Genomic DNA, 18,416 nt, shown 5'->3' with positions numbered 1-18,416 from the left:
GTTACTAAACAGCAGCTGTCAGGGTTTTGGTTCTGTTTAGTTCATTGTTATCATTGTTCATCATTGCTCTTTGTGTTAGTTACCTTTAATCAGTCTCACCTGTGTTAGTTAATCACTCATCATTAGTTACAGCTGTTTGTCATTATCACTCACCCTTTATAGTTTGCCCTCATGTTCCTGTTCTTTGTCTGATCTCGTCTGTATGTACCATTGTCATCGTGTTTTGCTGTCTATCGTCATTAAAGTCCTGTAAGTTTCTGTAATCCCTGCCTTTGTCATCTTTTAGTTTAGAGAACTGTGACAGAAGATCAGACCAAACGTTTGTGGCGTGTTAGTGTTTTTTCCCCCGTGTTACAAATTAGAGTATTGTTTTCCAAAAAATCAGTTTCGTTTTTAGCTTTATTTATGGATTTTTCGTTTAAACAAGCACTCGGTTTGGAGCAGGGAGACCGTCCGATCACTTCGGACGGTCCAACGGACCATCGCCACCCCCAGAGACCAGACGGACATCACCCTACCCGGAACTCCTGCCCACCGCAGGTGGAGAACCCGGCAGTGCGACCTGCGAGCCAGAGCTACCCTCCGAGCCCAGCGTCGCCAAAACCCCGGATGTTCCCCCTGACCAGGTTGCGTGACCAGAGTTTCCGGGGTGCCGCCGTGGGAGCTGCTAATGACGTCAGGGAGGACGTCCATCTCCCCGCCGCTGAGGGTGAGCCAATAACGGTCCCTGGGGTTTCTAACATCTGCTCGGATTGTGCTTTGGACATTTCCCACCCCTCATCGTCACCACTGGTTCCGTCCAGCCCGCCCCTCGTAAGTCGCTGTTGGTCAGCGCTGCCGGTCCCGTCCGGTTTCCCTTTTGGATTTCCCAAACCAGCCAATCCGAAGCTACGTCAGTGGACACAGCGTCACACCTCAGCTCATCCTCAGCGCGTCATCGGCGCTGGTTCGTCGGAGCCGAGGTGTGCCTCTCTGCCCACTGTCTCGGGGGTTTCTCCAGTTCTCCTCCCCCGCTCCCTGAGACCTAGAGGTCGCCTCGGCTCGTCGGACCAGCGGCCTTCCTTTCGGGTCTCTCCTCCCTCCTCTCCGTCAGCTCCCATCCCCACTACGACGTCACCAGGCTTCAGTCACCCCTCTGGTTCCGCCCCTGGTCAGTCGTCGTCCTGCCCTCACCTCCGGGTTTTCCTCGTTCCCCTGTGTGTCTCTCACTCCACCCTTCCGGCTCGTTGGGCTCCTCCTTCCCGAAGACGTCACCACGGGATTCCCTAGCTCTGGCTCCGCCTCATGGCTCCGGAATCCTCCTACATCTCGGTCGGGAGACCCACCAGCTCCGCCCCGTCCCTCCGGATCCTCGGCTTCCCCCGGGTTCTCCGCTCGCGTGGCCCAGCCCTGGATCCTCCCTCCAGTGTCTACGCCGTCGTCTGTCCCCAGGGTGGGACTAGGACTTCCATCACCCTGGCGCCCTCCGCCAGCATCTCCACCCTGGGGCTTCGTCTCGTCTGGTCTTTGGATCCTGCTCTAGACGGTCCCTCACCTTTCATCACAGTTTTTTTTGGACACTTTCTTTTTTGTTTGTTGCTCCCTCCCACTCGCCCCTTTTGTTGTTTATCTACGGCGCGAGGTCGCGCCTACCGGGAGGGGGCGTACTGTCAGGGTTTTGGTTCTGTTTAGTTCATTGTTATCATTGTTCATCATTGCTCTTTGTGTTAGTTACCTTTAATTAGTCTCACCTGTGTTAGTTAATCACTCATCATTAGTTACAGCTGTTTGTCATTATCACTCACCCTTTATAGTTTGCCCTCATGTTCCTGTTCTTTGTTTGATCTCGTCTGTATGTACCATTGTCATCGTGTTTTGCTGTCCATCGTGATTAAAGTCCTGTAAGTTTCTGTAATCCCTGCCTTTGTCATCTTTTAGTTTAGAGAACTGTGACAGAAGCACTACTTTGTATCATTTAATATGTTTTGTTTAATTTAAATTTTACCTTTTAGAACAAATTTGTCATACATTTTCTTTGGGGGGGCCGCAAAGGAATGCACCGTACACAAGGGGGCCTGCACATTGAAAAAGTTTGAGAACCACTGGCTTAGATAATCATTCTACTTTATTAGTTATCAGTAGTGACTTAAGGGCGATTTATAGTCGTGCGTAGGTCCTACGGCGTAGGCTATCCGTAGCCTGTGCGTAGCTCTGCGTAGCCTGACGCGCACCTCACAAAATTTCTAACAGCGCGCCGGCTCTACGCGGACTGTAAGCGCTGTGATTGGTCCACCAGAACCCCTCCCGTCAGGTAAAAAAACTGCGTCATAGGTATTTCCGTTTGAGACGGTGAAAACAAAGATGAGCCAAGTTGAGGAGTGATTTAACTCAAACTGAAACATAAGTCGCTGTTTATTTACTTCCATCATTGCTGGTCTTCTCAAATTATACACAACAAGTTGCTATTTCTTCTTCGTTTGTGGGTTTACTTGCTTAGCTTCTTCTTCTGTGACGACTTCTGCTGCTACTGTGGTTACACGCGTGATTACTGCCAACCAGCGGTTTCGCGTGTGTTTGCACGTCGACGCGGACGGCGACGCACAAGTATAAATGAAAACCGACGCGGAACCTACGCCGTCGCTGCTACGCCGTAGGACCTACTCACGACTATAAATCGCCCTTAAGTTATCAGCAGCACTACCCATGTGTTTTGCACTAGTTGTGTAACTAAGTTTCAAAACTTTGGGTTCATGTTGTATTGGTGGGTTTCAACTGAAGCTCAACTATGAGAAGAATTTCAGGAACCATGGCAAATAATTACATGTGCAAATTTAAAATATGACAATTACATTATTTGGTCATTTCGAACATAAAAGGATATGGCTGGTGTTTTTGACAACAGGTTGATGTAGTTCATTAAATATCACAGATGCAACTACATTATTTCATAAATACATACATAAATGCACAACACATGGCATTTTTATTTGTTTTCTTCAGCCTTTGCTAAATTCATTATGACATGATCCATCTAATCCATCTCATGCCTTTACATTGTTTTGAATAATAAATAAATAATAAATTCATATGTTTATTTTTAGTATTTATGTTTCATCAGTAAATTTAGAGTCTCAGTTTGTCCTGTATGAATTGCAAAGAGATAACATAAAACATTCTCAAAATAAAATTTAATGTCAAAACTCAACAAGTCTTTCATTGATAGAAAACATGATAAAAAATAAGCCAAATGTGAAAAATTCAGTCTGATAGCCTTTGAGAATTGAGGCGATCATAGGATCACTTGTGAAACTGAACGGGGTTATGAGAATATAAAATGAACTACTGAAATATGTCATTAGGAAATGCAATAGTTTATTTTGTAAACAATACAATTTCACAAAATACATTAAATAAACACATAATGTCACAAAAATTCACAAAATACACATATTAGTAATGTAAACAGATCATTTATAATAACTGGGTTATTAATAACAATCAAAATGTTTCGTGTATAGAGAGACGTATTTATGTAAATCTTGTTTACAGGCGTGTGGTTTAAGCTTTTGCCATTGAGAGGAAAATTGAAATCACCATCCTTTATACATCATGATTATTTGTTTTTGATGGAGTTCAGTGATGACGCTTCTCTCAAAATCTCCAGCGTGACGGCCGGCATTAAAGGCGATGACAAAGTCTTCAAAATAATGATGCCAAGTGTTTTCAGATGTAGGTCCAAATCCAAAAACATTCACCTACAAGAGAGTTTTCAGCGTTTTAATGTCTTGTTCACAAATGTTCAGAAACATACTGACCTACATGTACCAATTAATTAAAACCTAGCCGCTAATATCAATTCAAAACCAGTAGGAACATTACACCAGTCTGGTATGCTTTCAAAATTAGATACATTGCGTAAATTTGTGTTTAATTTAGAGAATACGTTTGTAAATGTAAGGAGCTTTTGGGATAAAGGAAAACTAATTCAGGGTCATGACCTGAGGCCTCATTTATAAAGGAGTCTCATTTATAAAGCCGATGGTAGTTTCCTTTCACCGGTTTTACGGGCGTGTCTTGACACATACTTAGTAGGCCTATATAGGCTGCATTAGGTCGATTCAGGGATGTGCGTCCTAAAGTTAAGGGTGACGTCATCGGTTCCGGGCGTGGCGCGAGAATGTTTGTTTGTGTGGACTAAGGAATTCCCTGACACATTGTCACAACACAACAGGCATTTGCCGGATTGTAGTAATGAATTGGAGTTTAAAACTCCTGAGGTACCGAGAGCTGTTTAAACCATTAAACGCGTAGAGGGAGAATCTAATTTCATGACCGTCGGCATGGAGACAGAGCGCAGTTATGCAAATTTGAAAACCACGCCCACCGGGGGGGAGCAATCCAATGCGTCTCCATTAACTTTGTATTGCAAGAGGCCGCCTCCTTGTCATTTCTGGCTTATAACAAAAAACTGAATAATGCCTAAAAGCTGCTGTGTGACAATATGTACAGCTAACAAGCCAAAGATCCCAGAAATAAGTTTTTATAAGCTGTCAAGCTGTAAAACCCAGTCTTTAAGGAGAATAAAGTGGATCGCCGACTACGTTTCCCCCTAGTGGACGCAGTTCTACTAATAGAAGTACTATGAAAAGTTGCATGTATCCATTTTTGTGTCTTTAAACGCTCGTTTTTTGGGGTCGACAGCTTATAAAAACTTATTTACAGATTAAACTTAAAAACAGAATAATACCTAAAAGCTGCTGTGTGACAAGGTGTACATCTAACACGCAAAAAAAAAAAAAAAAACTTTTTTATGGGCTGTCGACTTCAAAAAACGAGCGTTTAGACACAGAAATGGAAACAGGCAACTTTTCATAGTACTCCTATTAGTAAAGCTGCATTCAATAGGGGGAAACGTGGTCGGCGATCCACTTTGTTCTCCTTGGGGGCTGGGTTTTGCGGCTCGACAGCTTATAAAAAACTAATTTCTGGGTTCTTTGGCTTGTTGGCTGTGCATGTTGTCACACAGCGGCTTTTGGGCATTGTTCAGTTTTTTGTTATAAGCCAGAAATGACAAGGAGGCGGCCTCTTGCAATACAAAGTCAATAGAGACGGTTGGATTGCTTCCCCCCCCGGTGGGCGTGGTTTTCAGGTTATGACGCGCTGCGCTCTGTCTCTATTGTGCCGAATTGTATTAATGTACAGGAGTTTAAACTCACTGGGTATTGAGAGCTGCTTAAGTTGTTAAACATGTCAGTAAAATAACTAAATGTTTTCCTTAAATACTGTATCATCAAATGTGCAAAAATACCGCCATTAATTGTCTATATCCTCGTTACCACTCCTAACTATAATGGTGTTCATAACAAAATCAGGATGAAGAAACATGTTTTCAATTTTTTTAAATCTCATGCTGTGATTTTGGCAAGGTGTATGATATATATGACTGCTGTAAACATATAAATGCTGCAGTAATGCTATGTGATTGCACTGCTGGATTACACCAATGGTGTGGATTTATTGGCAGGTCACATATCAGCTTAATATGCGAATCAACATTCATGAGGTGAATATTTATGGTTAAAAATGGCCGTGTACAGGGCGGGATATATGGCTGATTCATGTACACACACTTGCAGGGGATCTGTGATTTATAAAGGGAACATTGCTTAAAGGTGTGCAATACGCACAGTTTTATAAGTCTAAATATTTAGACTTTTGGCTTTTTAGTGCATGTACACTTTTAGGGTGTTTTCACATATGTTGGTACGCACCGTGGTGCGCCCTCGGAGCGCACCAAAATACATTGTATCATTTTTCAGTTAGTGCGGTCCGTGTTCGCATATTTTTTTTTTACTGTACTCGAAATGCCGCACCGTACACCACGTGACAACGGTCAGCGCTGTCATTGGTCTCTGACAGCTCTTACCGTCTCATGACCACCCCCACGTTTCCACGACAACCAGCCTGACAGGGAGAGCACAGCTATCAAGATTTGGAGATAAATGATGCACGTCTTTGCGAAGTTTCTTTGCTTTAACGCGAAATTGCGTAGCTGTTCTATTAAAGCCTTTCTCACAGAGCCGTTTGCTAAAAAGCCTGTAATGTCACTATTTGTGTGTGGAGGACAGCTATGCATTTATAAAATTATCAGCTCAAACGTAAAGGAGACAGCGAATCTCTGCAACGGACAAGGATTGGCTTGTTTGTTGTTAACCCACAATATAACACCCGGCTCACGTCACAACGGAAGCCTAGTGGCTCAAACATGTGGAGGACTTCCTGTATTTGGTTCGGCCCGAGGTCCAGCAGTGTTCACACCACAGGTGGGTCGCACCACAGTTCGGCGACAGCCGCTCCGAGACCATCTGTTAAGAGCGGTCTCGGAGCGGCCGTTTAGTGCGCACCCGAGTGCGGCTGTTGGGTTCACACTGACCCAAATGAACCGTACTCGGAGCGACACGTCATTTGGGCCGACCTAAACAGTGTATATGTGAAAACACCCTTAGTAAGAATTGTTTTTTTTAAAGACCTCTGCTCTGAGCAGTATGAAACATTCACCTCATCACAGATGTGCAGGGCGAATATAATTGAAATGAAACCAGTTGATGGATATGTGCCTTGTCTCTGCATCCAGCTCTCATAGACGTACTTGATAAATGCAGGATGAATAATTAAGACCTTTAAAGTGTGAACAGAACAGAAAATACATGTTGGATTTATCTCATGGTTTTAAAGACCAGTGTGTTTAATTAATTATTTGTTTTGTTTTGTTTTTCAGGTTAAATTCATATTATAAATATCCTTCATATTATATCTATTCTTCTTACATGTAAACATTTCTGTAAAGCTAATTTGTACAATAAACATACTATACACATCAAATAAAATCAAAGAGTGATTCAACAGATATAGTGTTAGTACCTTGTTTTTGTCTGCTTTTAATGTGGGTTTCACATACATATATGTCCTGAGAATAACAGATAAAACACAAATGAATGTTAAAGCGTTCCAAATGGAATGAGAAATAGAAATTGTGACCCGTCACGGAAACCAGTGACACAAGTCGGCAGCACAAGTTTCAAGATAATGAGAAACAAAGGTTTTTTTTTCAAAATTTTTGATTTTCGTTTTATTGCAGAATCTGTTAGTTGAGATCACGAAGAAGGCTCTCCATGTTTGAGATAGCAGTTTTTGTACATTTAAAAGCATACTTTTTGCGGTTGAAATCGGCTTGTTTTTCCGGAGATTCTAGCATGCAGCTAGGGGGCGTCATTGTCTGTGTGTATTTACATACTGAATAAGCGGCTTGTGTTTTCGCACCGCCCCCAAAGGGACCAGCGTGACTACTAAATAAGGATAGTTCGCCCCAAAATTAATGATTTACCCTTATGTCCGTTCATGTTTGGAACACAGTTTAAGATGTTTTAACGTTAGATTTAGTCAGAGAGCTTTCTGTCTCCTCCATTGAAAATCGATGTAAGGTTTCCATGTCCAGAAATGTAATAAAAACATCACCAAAGTAGTGCATGTAACATCAGTGGGTCAGTTAGAATGGGTTGAAGCATCGAAAATACATTTTGGTCCAAAAATAGCAAGAATTACGACTTTATTCAGCATTGTCTTCTCTTCCGGCTCTGTTGTGAACCGCGTCACGTCACGTGACTGTAGTGACGCGGCTGACCTCTTCCTCAGACATGTTTGCTACATTTTTTTTTCAAATTTATAGCGTGCGTCTCCCCAGACTGTAAACGAAGCTCGGGCGCACAAAACAAATGAAAAATAGAAGAAGCTGGGGCGGAACAGATAACAGTCAGCAGCGACGTGACGTACGAGGCGGCTGACTGCTATCTGACTTTATGCGGCGCCGCAGTCGGATGACGTCAAAGTACCACGGAGTAGTTTAATTTCGACTCGCTCTCGCGGTACTTTGACGTCATCTCTCTGTCAGTTCTTGCAGCGCAGCATGAAGTCAAACACACACAAAAATTCACACAGAGATTGTTGAATTCGTTATATAATTGGCTACAGGTTTTGTCTATCAATATTTTCCATTAAGTCATTGGCTGATGGAGGAACGAGCAAGTGATTGGTAACATCTCTAAAGGACGTCATGTTTTCGATGGCGCTGTTTGGATTACCTACTACCGCCCTATTTTAAATACAAACTTTGAAGGCGGGTTCATGTGTTTAGCGGAGCGTAAAGTGTAATCTCATGTACCCTTACATGTTACGATGTAAATAGTCCTCAGATTGTATATTATATTCTATTACCAGACGTTCATGCGAAATCTGATGTAAACAACAGACTATATATCTATATTTCACGGATTAAACGCATTTGTGGGCAAAAATGGTCATTGGATGATTCACACATCTGAAACAGACTGGATTCGACTTGTGATCCCCACAAAGGTAAAAAGTCCTGTTTATTTTTCATCCGGACTTCTGTCACAAAATCATATACATATAATGCTAGAACATCTGTATCTCAAAACAGCTTTACAGGGTGTATGGCTTAGCTAAATGAGATGTAAATGAGCCCTTTTGTCTCTCCAGGCATGGAAAAGGGAAAAGTGTTAACTTTTCTTTCTCAAATTTCTCTGCACTCTCTTTCTTGAATGTGTTATATTCAAATAGCCACAACTTCTCCCAATCTTATCAGATTTCCATGTTTTACACATCGTTGGAAGGCTCTTAGAAACTGTACTTTCAGAATCCGTGGATAACTCAAAATGCCCCAGATCCGACTTTTGTCCCTACTTTCCGTGACTGGTCACAATTTGAAGTTTATCTACTAATAAAACTTGATTGGTTTAATGAAGTTCTTACTGATCGATGTGTTTGGTGGTAAAGACGCTGATGAGCCACTGCAGGTCCAGAATCTTAAAGGGCAACAGCACGAGATGAGTGTTGTTATCCATGTCCATGGCACTCTCGGGGTAGATGAGACGGTGAGTGGTCATAGATCCGACGTCTCGCTCAAAACCTGCTGTTGGGCCTTTATTCATCCTGAGGAAAAAGATGCAGAGGTTACTCACAACAGTTAAGGATCTTGTTGGCCTGTGTCAGAAGATTTCATGGCTCATATGGGAGAACAATCACTCCAGATACAGTAGCACTGTTAAACTTGATGAATCAAAATAAATTGCGAAATTGTGAAAAGCAATAAAAAATTATGTGTTTGCCTTCTCTTGGTGTATTTTTATTGCATGTAGTTATGTGTCTTTGTAGATTTCAAAAGGTTTAGTTACTGTAGTGTATGTTTGTCTTGCATTGCATGGTTATAATGTCTGTCTGTTTATTAGGAAGTTAAGTCAGTAGCAAAACTTGAGAGCTTGCTAAATAAGTATTTGTACTTGTTCACTAATATTTACACGCACAGTCCCGATGTGAAAACTTGCAATGAATAAAAATTTGAAGTTGAATGAGATTTGTACTCATGGACAGTAATCACAAAACTTGTGATTTTGAAGTTGCAGTCAAATAGTCACAAATATGTAGTATAATCACAAAAATACATAGGGGCGGTTTCCCGGACCAGGATTAGTTTAATCCAGGACTAGGCCTAAGTTTAATTAGGAGATATAACTAGTTTTAACAAACATGCCTTACTAAAAACATTACCTGTGTACATTTTGAGGTAAAACAAAGGGAACTGATGTATTTTAAGATATGTAAGTGCAAGTTGTTTTCAGTTTGGAGAGCTCTTAAAAGTGTTTAAGTCTAGGACTAGTCTAATCCCTGTCCGGGAAACCGCCCCATAAAGTTTTTGTTTCTTAAATCTAGTTTTATTTTTTGTAGTTTATTTTGTCATCTGTGCAATCTGCTGTGTCTGCCTGGTGTGCTCTGCGCGTTTTCTCTGCCCTCAGGATTATTTCACCATGGGCTCTCGCTCCTTCTGACTTTCTCTCCGCCTCTTCAGTACTGTCGCCGTCTGGCGGTGTATGCTGACCATCCGCGACATGTTACTGATACTCTACAGCCTGCTTTGCTTTCATCATCGCACCCTGTCTCCGTACAGCAGTATCATCAACCTTTCATTGTACAGTAGATTCATCACGCTGTCATCGTACAGTGGAACCTATATCAGTCTACAATCAGCGGAGGTCACATCTTGTCATCGCATCACAGAATCTTCACCCTGTCTTTGTACAGCGGACATCACATATAGACTCTAAGCAGCTGGTTTTGCCCGGGTAGAACTTTCACCCTGTCATCAAGCAGAAGATCTCCTTCAGCATTCTCCTCTCTCTCTCTCCTTATTGTGCAAAATAAAAAGTCATATCTGTTTTTTTGTGTTTAATACCCTGACAACATCTAAACACCAACAACAATCCACTTTCCTCTTTAATTTGTCGTATATGAACAGAACCAGAGCCATTCAGACAGTGATGCAACAATCTCTACTGACAGAAATAGTACTCCTTACAGTAGAAATGTGACCCTGTATGTGAAAATCCAGCTAATGAGTGAAATCATACTTTGATGCCCTTAATCTCATCATTAGATTATGAGACTTTATACTGGATTTCACAGACAGAGTCACAAATAATCATTGACTAAGCACATTAAAAACAGTATGATGCCAATTCCATTCATCAGTTACTTATATAACTAATCTTCAAATCTAAGTTTGCAAAACTGCAAGTACATCAACAGCTTTACACTCAGCAATTGTAAAAAGCAAAAGAGTTTGTACTAAAACACAGTACAATATGCTAAATCCAGTTCTCTATGCTACACACATCATTCAATACACCAATAGCTCCTGTATTAAATTGGAAAAATACATTTAAAATGCCACACTCAATAACAGATTACCTACACCAAGTGTAAAAATACTTCTAGCTCATTTGTTCACTCATTTGAGCTTTATAAAAAAGGCACGAGGATGGCATTTAGGCAAAGAGATAGACAAGGAGGAGTGAGAGTAAAGAGGAAGAAAAGTGAGAGTAACGAGGAAGAGGAGTGAGAGGAACAGGAGTGAGAGAAAGGACGAAGAGGAGTAATCATTGACTCTAGGAAGAAGCAGGGCTGATCAACAGTCACTATACAGAAATGTTGACAGTCTGTCATGTTGAGTCCCCAGTTTTAGGTTTGTGGTTTCTCATATCTCAGAAAATTTCACAGTCACTGAGAAATATAATTGTGCAATACTGTATGTATATCTTCTATTTATTTGACATTCAAGCTGTGTAAGACACATCCCTGCTGGAAAAAAACATATCCCTGCTGTTTTGGTGCTGGTTTGCTAGTGAACACCAGCTAAACCAGCACCAAATCAGCTCTAGCACCAGCATCCCATGCTGGTCATACCAGCAAGACCAGCATATGTTGTGTTTTGGTGCTGGTATGCTGGTGACCTAGCCTGGGTGCCAGCCGATCTTAGCCCCGCCCACAAGAGTTTGAAAACGGGAAGATCGGTCTGGCGTTTTTCCGTTGAGGAGCTGCTATGCTAGGATTAGAGCTGGTTGAACCAATCAAATTGTCAGGGCGGGCTTTATACGATGATGGACAGATAATCAACAGTAACGTAATGAACCACGTCACCAAAGAGCGCGTGTGTTGAATGGCTGCGCTGTAGAGTTCAGATGTGTGGATTCTGACATGGAGTCTGTTCTAAAAGATATCGACAGAGCATTGATTTTAAAAGAGGAACAGAGAAACGCGAGCAGGGCATTTGTTGATGTTTTTGCTGTCCTTCCCACGGGATTCTGCAAAAGTTGGTCGCAACTGAAATGGGTAACGTTATCACGGCGATGCAACTCGGCGTGCACGACAAGATGGATATAATTAGCGTCCGTTGCCAGCTTCTTTTCGGAAGACCGGAATCATGGTTGCTGAATAAGTGGAGGGACATGCTAGGCTCCAATATTTTCAAGCCAACGTAATGGGTATCGTCATGGATGAAGTTCACCTAACGTACAAATGGTAAGAGATAGTCTTACTCTATGACTTAGTAAATACTTCATGTTGTGATATAAACGAAATGTTGTAAACATAGTAGGTGTTGATGTACATTCGCTAACTCAAACTTAGTATAATCCAGCCCAGTCTCCTGAAAATGCGTATAAATAGCACGAAGTGTAAAACTCGTGCAATATATACGCCAAATTCCACTTTGGCGTGCATATGATACGCAAGTCCTTCCCATTCACTTAAACGGGGCATCTTTTTTTGTCGTTTTATTTATTGGTTTCTCAATTTTTTTGCTATTTTTTTACCATTTTCGCTTGGGTTTAGGGTTAGAACAACTTTTTGTTATTTAAAAATGACATCCTAAGCCAAACCCCAACTCTAACCCCAACTCCAAGCGACCATGGCTTAAATATGGACAAAACATAGAGAAACCTGTATATTAAATAACCTTATTAAGCACATCTGAAATCTAACCCTAAACCCAAGCGATAATGGTTTAAAAAAACAGAAAAAATCTGAGAAACCAACAAATAAAACGACAAAAAAAGACGCCCCGTTTAAGTGAATGGGAAGGACTTGCGTATCATATGCACGCCAAAGTGGAATTTGGCGTATGTATTGCACGAGTTTTACACTTCGTGCTATTTATACGCAACCTCAGGAGACTGGGTAGGTATAATCACAATGTTAGTGTCATTGTAGCGAAATATCTAGCAGTTCGGTCAGGCTGCAAAGACGTCATTTCAACATACGTCACACACTCCGTTGCTCTGATTGGTCGTAGGTTTATCCAATTGAGTGCAGAGGCATTTTTCGGTTGAGACACGCCTCATAATTATAGCCCAATGGAGCGGTATCAGACTCAAATTCTGACTAGAATTGAGTATGACAACGTCAGGCTACTGGTGACCACCATTGATGCTGCTTTTTTCAGCAGGGATGTTTCTTCTGTATATTTGACATTTGTGCAAGTTTATGTGAGTGATTGTTAAATGTTTAGCCTCTTCTTAAACTATATTTGAGCACTGTGTTATGTAAAGCCCCTGAATTTTATTGTGCGTGTTATACAGGGACAATAAAGGAAATCTCTATCTCTAATTACACACATAAGACATGATATATTTATAGGTCATTTAAGAAGTGCGTTAACTTATATCAGTAGTCACCAACCCTGTTCCCGGAGATCTCCTTTCCTGAAGAGTTCACCTCCAATCTTAATCAAACAAAGCTGAACCTGCTAATCAAGCTTTGTATGGCTAAATTAAGAGGCAGTTGTGCTGAAGCTGGGTTGGATCTAAAGAAGGCAGGAGGGTAAATCTCCAGGAACATGGTGACCGCGGACTTATATATAATACCTTATAACGAAGTCATTTGAATCGATGAGTGCACCGTAACGAGATCCAAGAAGGTTGCCAGAGTTGCCCACGACAGCACATCTTCTGCAGCGACTGGAACTGCTGTCTGAGTAGTGATCTTTATCTGGAAAGAGAGAAAATAAATCCTCCACCAGATCTGTGAAGTTGGCTACGGTCGATGCGCCTTGTAGACTCTGAAAATATATAAACAAATATGTATTTAGGAGCTACAAGTCAATTTCCATAGTCATGTCCAAATGTTTTAAAATAAACAAACTGTCTTAAGGTTTCATACATTTCTTTCATTAATTACCATTAAAGGTATAGGTCATGGGTGCGCAGTATGGTTTTGTTCTTTGAGTCAAACACAGTCAGAGTTAGATTAAATCATATTGTCAGCATATATATTTGTAAGGAATAATAGATGACAGGCCTTTGAATTATTTGAAAATAATGCACACCCAAGTAAATAATGTGGCACGACACAAAGCGGAGTTACACAGCGCGTGTGTGCATTATTTTCAAATAATGCAAAGGAATGTAGTCAATTATTCCACCTACACCACGTTACCATAAGCATGCTCTAGTGCCTATTTTTAAAACGTTTGACAGGTTTGGTGTGCAGTTTACAGAAAAATTATCAACACCCATGGAACATTTCTCAGTCAATCAGAATAAAGCATTCAACAGACCCGTGGTATATATATATATATATATATATATTGGATAGTGATGAACTTTTAAAGCTTATCCACCCATCAAAAACAAATTCATACAGGTATTAAATGTCTTCCTATGTGAAGTGATGAGTTTTTGTAAAAGCTGATTGTGATCATCTGAAAGTCAAACACACCTAGGATAGCTTGAGTTTAAGATGTGTGCTCATTTATTGTTTTTACTCAGTTTTTGCTGGACTTGCTCATAAAATGGCATAATATGTTTTATACCTCATTGTTTAAACATTGACTAGAAGCGTGACTGGTTGCATGACTTCGACACAAACTTTTTCACTTGCAAACACCTCACCTTCCACCATTTTAAAGTCTCAAGATCCACAGCGCCGTTTTTGCTGTTCATAAGTACACGAGCCGAGCGATTGTATCGTTCAGAAAGCCACAGGTTTGCCTCTGAATCCATCTCACATTTACAGGAGCACCAATCATCCAGAAAACCTCTGATAGATAGTTGGTTAAAGACAAAGATAGGGAGAGCGACGGTCGCAATCACAATGATTTGCAGAATGATTTTGCTCTTACAGATCATGTCTTCTTTCTGAAAGCAAATAAATATAAAATCTTACTATGCTTACTAATTTCCAAACTACTCATTTAAATATATCATGTCAAACAAAATCAGATTTCATTCAATTTCATTTTCATTGTTATGACTTAAAAAGTCTAAAAATGTTAAGTGAACATGGGGAAAATAGGTTTCCATAACACTCACTCACAGACACAAAACAACACTAAATTGGGAACTTTCAAACACTATTTTGGTTGGCTCAGTTTTGGACCAAGACTTAATAGGTTACAAATAAGGTTCAAAGTAACCAATAATTCAAACAAAATAATGTTTTTAGCAGCATGCTGAGGACTCATCTTGTAAAGAAACAATAAATTGACTCACCTTTGTTATTTTTACAGTGTGTCCTTAAATAAATCCTGTAGGCTATGTTATAGATTTGGTTTTAAGTGTGTAGTTCATCATATCTGTTATATTCCAGTCTCACATTCATCTGAATAATTAACAAACACAAACAGGTCCATAATAAGCTGTGTTCAGAAACAGACTCAATAATGAGTGGGTTTGGTGTAAAGAGTATGTGATGAACTTTTCCGATTAGCATACACGTGTGACCGGTTCAGCCTGATTTCGCACACACCCTCTTTTAAACTTCACGGACAAACAGACACACAACCTACCGATCACACCAGACAAATACAAACAAATTTTTATGCTAATATCATATTCATGACACCTGAGGCTACAGGCTAGAGTTGTAAAATTTACTGATTAATTTATTAAGTAATAATTATTCTTTTACACATGACCAGAACTGTCAAATGCAAAAATTTTGTGTGCTGTTAAAATATACAAAAAAAATGCACCTTTGGTAAATATTAGCAAAGACATCTGTGAGTGGATGGCATGTCTCTGAAGTATATTCCCATTGATATTAATATTTTATAGCACACTAAGGTGTCTAGAAACATGATGTTGTCCAGTCATGACTTTCTATTTCACAGGAGAATATAAAGCCACTGATGTGCAGCAAAATATGCATGTGCTACACAAAATAAGGAAACATTTAAAACCATAAAAAATATTTTACACAATAAGGGCAATCATTCAAGTTCAAAGTTCATTTGTCATATGCAGAGTTTACACCAATACTGTTAGGAAAAACAGACCAAATAGGATAAAAGTATACAAACTTAATTAAATAGAAGGAAACATATACTACACAAATATACAAACAGTGCAACAAAATAGTAGTGCACAATCTAGAAGTCTATAGTTTATTTTTAAACATCATGTGAAAAACATTTTGCCTACTGATTCACACAATATATTGATTTATAGACATTTTGCTTAGAGAGGCCATATGACAGGAGGCATAAAAGCTCCTGAATAATTTGTGATTGAAACTTGAGGAAACAAAGACCTGCATAATGGGCTGCATAATGAGCCTTTTAGGCAGGAATGTGAGAGGAAACTACTTTTTCTGTAGTGAAACCATGGTTTCTAGGTATACTTGTGAAATTATAACAAAATATTTCAATATAATTAAATACAATCACACACATTCTGGTTTCCATCTTTTGTGTGGACATTCCATAGACGTAATGCATTTTATACTGTATAAACTGTATATTCTATTCCCCTAACCCCAACCATCACAGAAAACTTTCTCCTACTTCACATTTTCAAGAAACAGCATTTTGTTTGATTTATAAGCTTGTTTCCTCATGGGGACCTTAAAATGTCCCCACGAGGTCACAAATTTACTGGTATTCCTATCTTTGTTGGGACAATTGGACCACACAACGTGATAATTACCAAGTACACAAACGCACACAGTGTGGCGTCTCTGTTGCGTGTCAGTTCCGTGGCGGCTGTGTCATGTTTCTGCTGTAGTTGACATAAAGGGAGGCCGTGACAGACCAGGCTCTTGTCTTCATGACAATAATTTCAACTTTTTTCACACAGTGTTTCTCCACCTCTTCAATTAACCTGTTGTCGTCCATCGCTGCAAACTTGAAGTGTAGCGTACTTGAAAGTGTCAAGTTATGGGATTTGGATCACTCTTGTTCACATATGGGAGAGAGTTGTGGAAGGCTATGCTTCATGTTAAGCATAAATATAAAGCATACTGATAAAGGACACCGTCAACAGTATTGACGGCAAAATAGACTATGTTTGATAGGTGCAATATTTGAAAATCGATATTTATTTATTTTTTAAATTACATTTATATCTGAATTAATGTCAACCTAAAGACTTTCAAACATCAAAATGTCATTAGTTTGTAGCGTAGCCACATATGGAGAGGGCTATTTATACGCTGTGAATGTTAGCGTATTGTTATATGTCTTTATTATCTCCAGCTGTACTGTTTTTTGTCCCTTCTGTTTGTGTTTGTCCCGTCTCTCGCTGTCGCGAGAGTTTGCATGGCGATCTCACGTCACGGGTGAGATTGCCGGTGGACTTCCGGATTGGCCATATATGGCGCCGGTTCCGGCGTGCAGGACGGCGTGGTATTGGATGATAGGCGATCGCCGTTATACTCTGGAATATAGCTGTCATTGTAAGGATTATCCTTCCCTGAGGAATATATCGTTTTTTATGGGATTATTCACCTGGGAAGACACCTTTACACACTCACCTTTTTTATGGATTATGCTGCCGATTGTGATCTTCACCGGTTGGACTGATCCGTTCTTGTAAATATTTTGAACTTGAGACTTTCACGCACGCACGCACGCACATACACTATTACGGTATTATTTGGAAATCGTTGTTTATCTTGTATATATTTAGTTATTGTATATATCTGATTATTTTTGTATAATACACTTGGGCAAGTTAAATGGTATTGGTGTCTGTGTCTTTATATTCTGCTTTCATAGTTTATTGTCTTAAAGGTGAGCATTCTTCCCCTTTATTATAAGTTTGTACACTCCGTGATTTAAAAGTATTCCAGGAGTGTTACATATTGGTGGCCCGTACGGGGAACGCTCTGTCTATTGTATTTTTGATTTATATTAACACTTTAATATGGATGCAGAGATTGCAGACACCGTTATGCCCACTGATTTTGTTAATATGGATAGTGCAAATGTAAATACTGATAATGATGTTCAGCAATCAACCAGTAATGTTACCGATGCAGATTTTACTGCAGGCCCATTTGTAACCAGACGCAATCCAACTGGTGAAATTACTTCAATGTTAAGTTCACTGTACATTTCTGATGATGATAAGTCTGATGATGATGATAATGATGATGGTGGTGTGTTAAATATCAATGTGGTACAAACAATGCAAACAGATATTGCACAAGTTAAGGTGGATTTATTGGCCCTTAGCACACAGGTACAGTCGTTAAATCATGACTTTAAACAGTCTATTGACAGTACAATAAACAGGGAAACTAGTTTAAGGGAGGCTGTGGACGCTAGCTTAGAGGGTTTTGCAGATTACTTCCAGAAGTCCCTGGAGAGGCTGGAAAAAGCAGTTACAGACTGTTTCCTTAGGAGAGATGCTAAGTGGGAAAGTCAAATGAAAAAACTTCGACTCACAAGTACTCCCACCCTCACCAGATTGCAATCATTCACTCCAGCCACCTATCATGTCACATCCATCCCTCAGATGAACACCCCTGTTTACACCAGAGCCAACATATTTCCCCCTACACCCATTAACAATGCAGTTGGTTTCACTACAGGCACTTCTTCAGCGGCAACAGGCCCATCATCCTTCTGTGCTCGACCTCCCATCCGCTTAGAGTTTCCCACCTTTGGGGACGCCAGTGATACAGCGGATGTGCTCAATTTCATTGAACAGTGTGAGAACTTTTTGGAGATCAGGCCCCTCACCGGAGTCGAACTCGTAGGCACTCTAAGTTCTGTGCTGCATGGACCTGCTCAGAGCTGGTGGAAG

At 40.4% G+C, this 18,416-nt stretch overlaps 1 protein-coding gene across 1 annotated transcript; it reads right to left on the bottom strand.

Annotated features, from left to right (window-relative positions):
* Positions 1 to 3,327: 3,327 nt before the first annotated feature.
* On the bottom strand, positions 3,328 to 15,069 carry LOC129454701 (CMP-N-acetylneuraminate-beta-galactosamide-alpha-2,3-sialyltransferase 1). Its single transcript, XM_055219302.2, has 7 exons — positions 14,880 to 15,069; positions 14,280 to 14,525; positions 13,254 to 13,447; positions 8,809 to 8,988; positions 6,901 to 6,946; positions 6,538 to 6,657; positions 3,328 to 3,734 (listed from the first exon to the last, which is right to left on the bottom strand). The coding sequence occupies exons 2-7, from the start codon at positions 14,514 to 14,516 to the stop codon at positions 3,570 to 3,572; spliced, it is 942 nt and encodes a 313-aa protein (XP_055075277.1). The 5' UTR covers positions 14,517 to 14,525; positions 14,880 to 15,069; the 3' UTR covers positions 3,328 to 3,569.
* Positions 15,070 to 18,416: the final 3,347 nt, after the last annotated feature.

Source organism: Misgurnus anguillicaudatus, chromosome 20 (assembly GCF_027580225.2).
Source record: "Misgurnus anguillicaudatus chromosome 20, ASM2758022v2, whole genome shotgun sequence".
Taxonomy (NCBI): domain Eukaryota; kingdom Metazoa; phylum Chordata; class Actinopteri; order Cypriniformes; family Cobitidae; genus Misgurnus; species Misgurnus anguillicaudatus.
The sequence above is the reverse complement of the archived record's forward strand: the minus strand, read 5'-3'. Positions and strand labels throughout refer to the sequence as shown.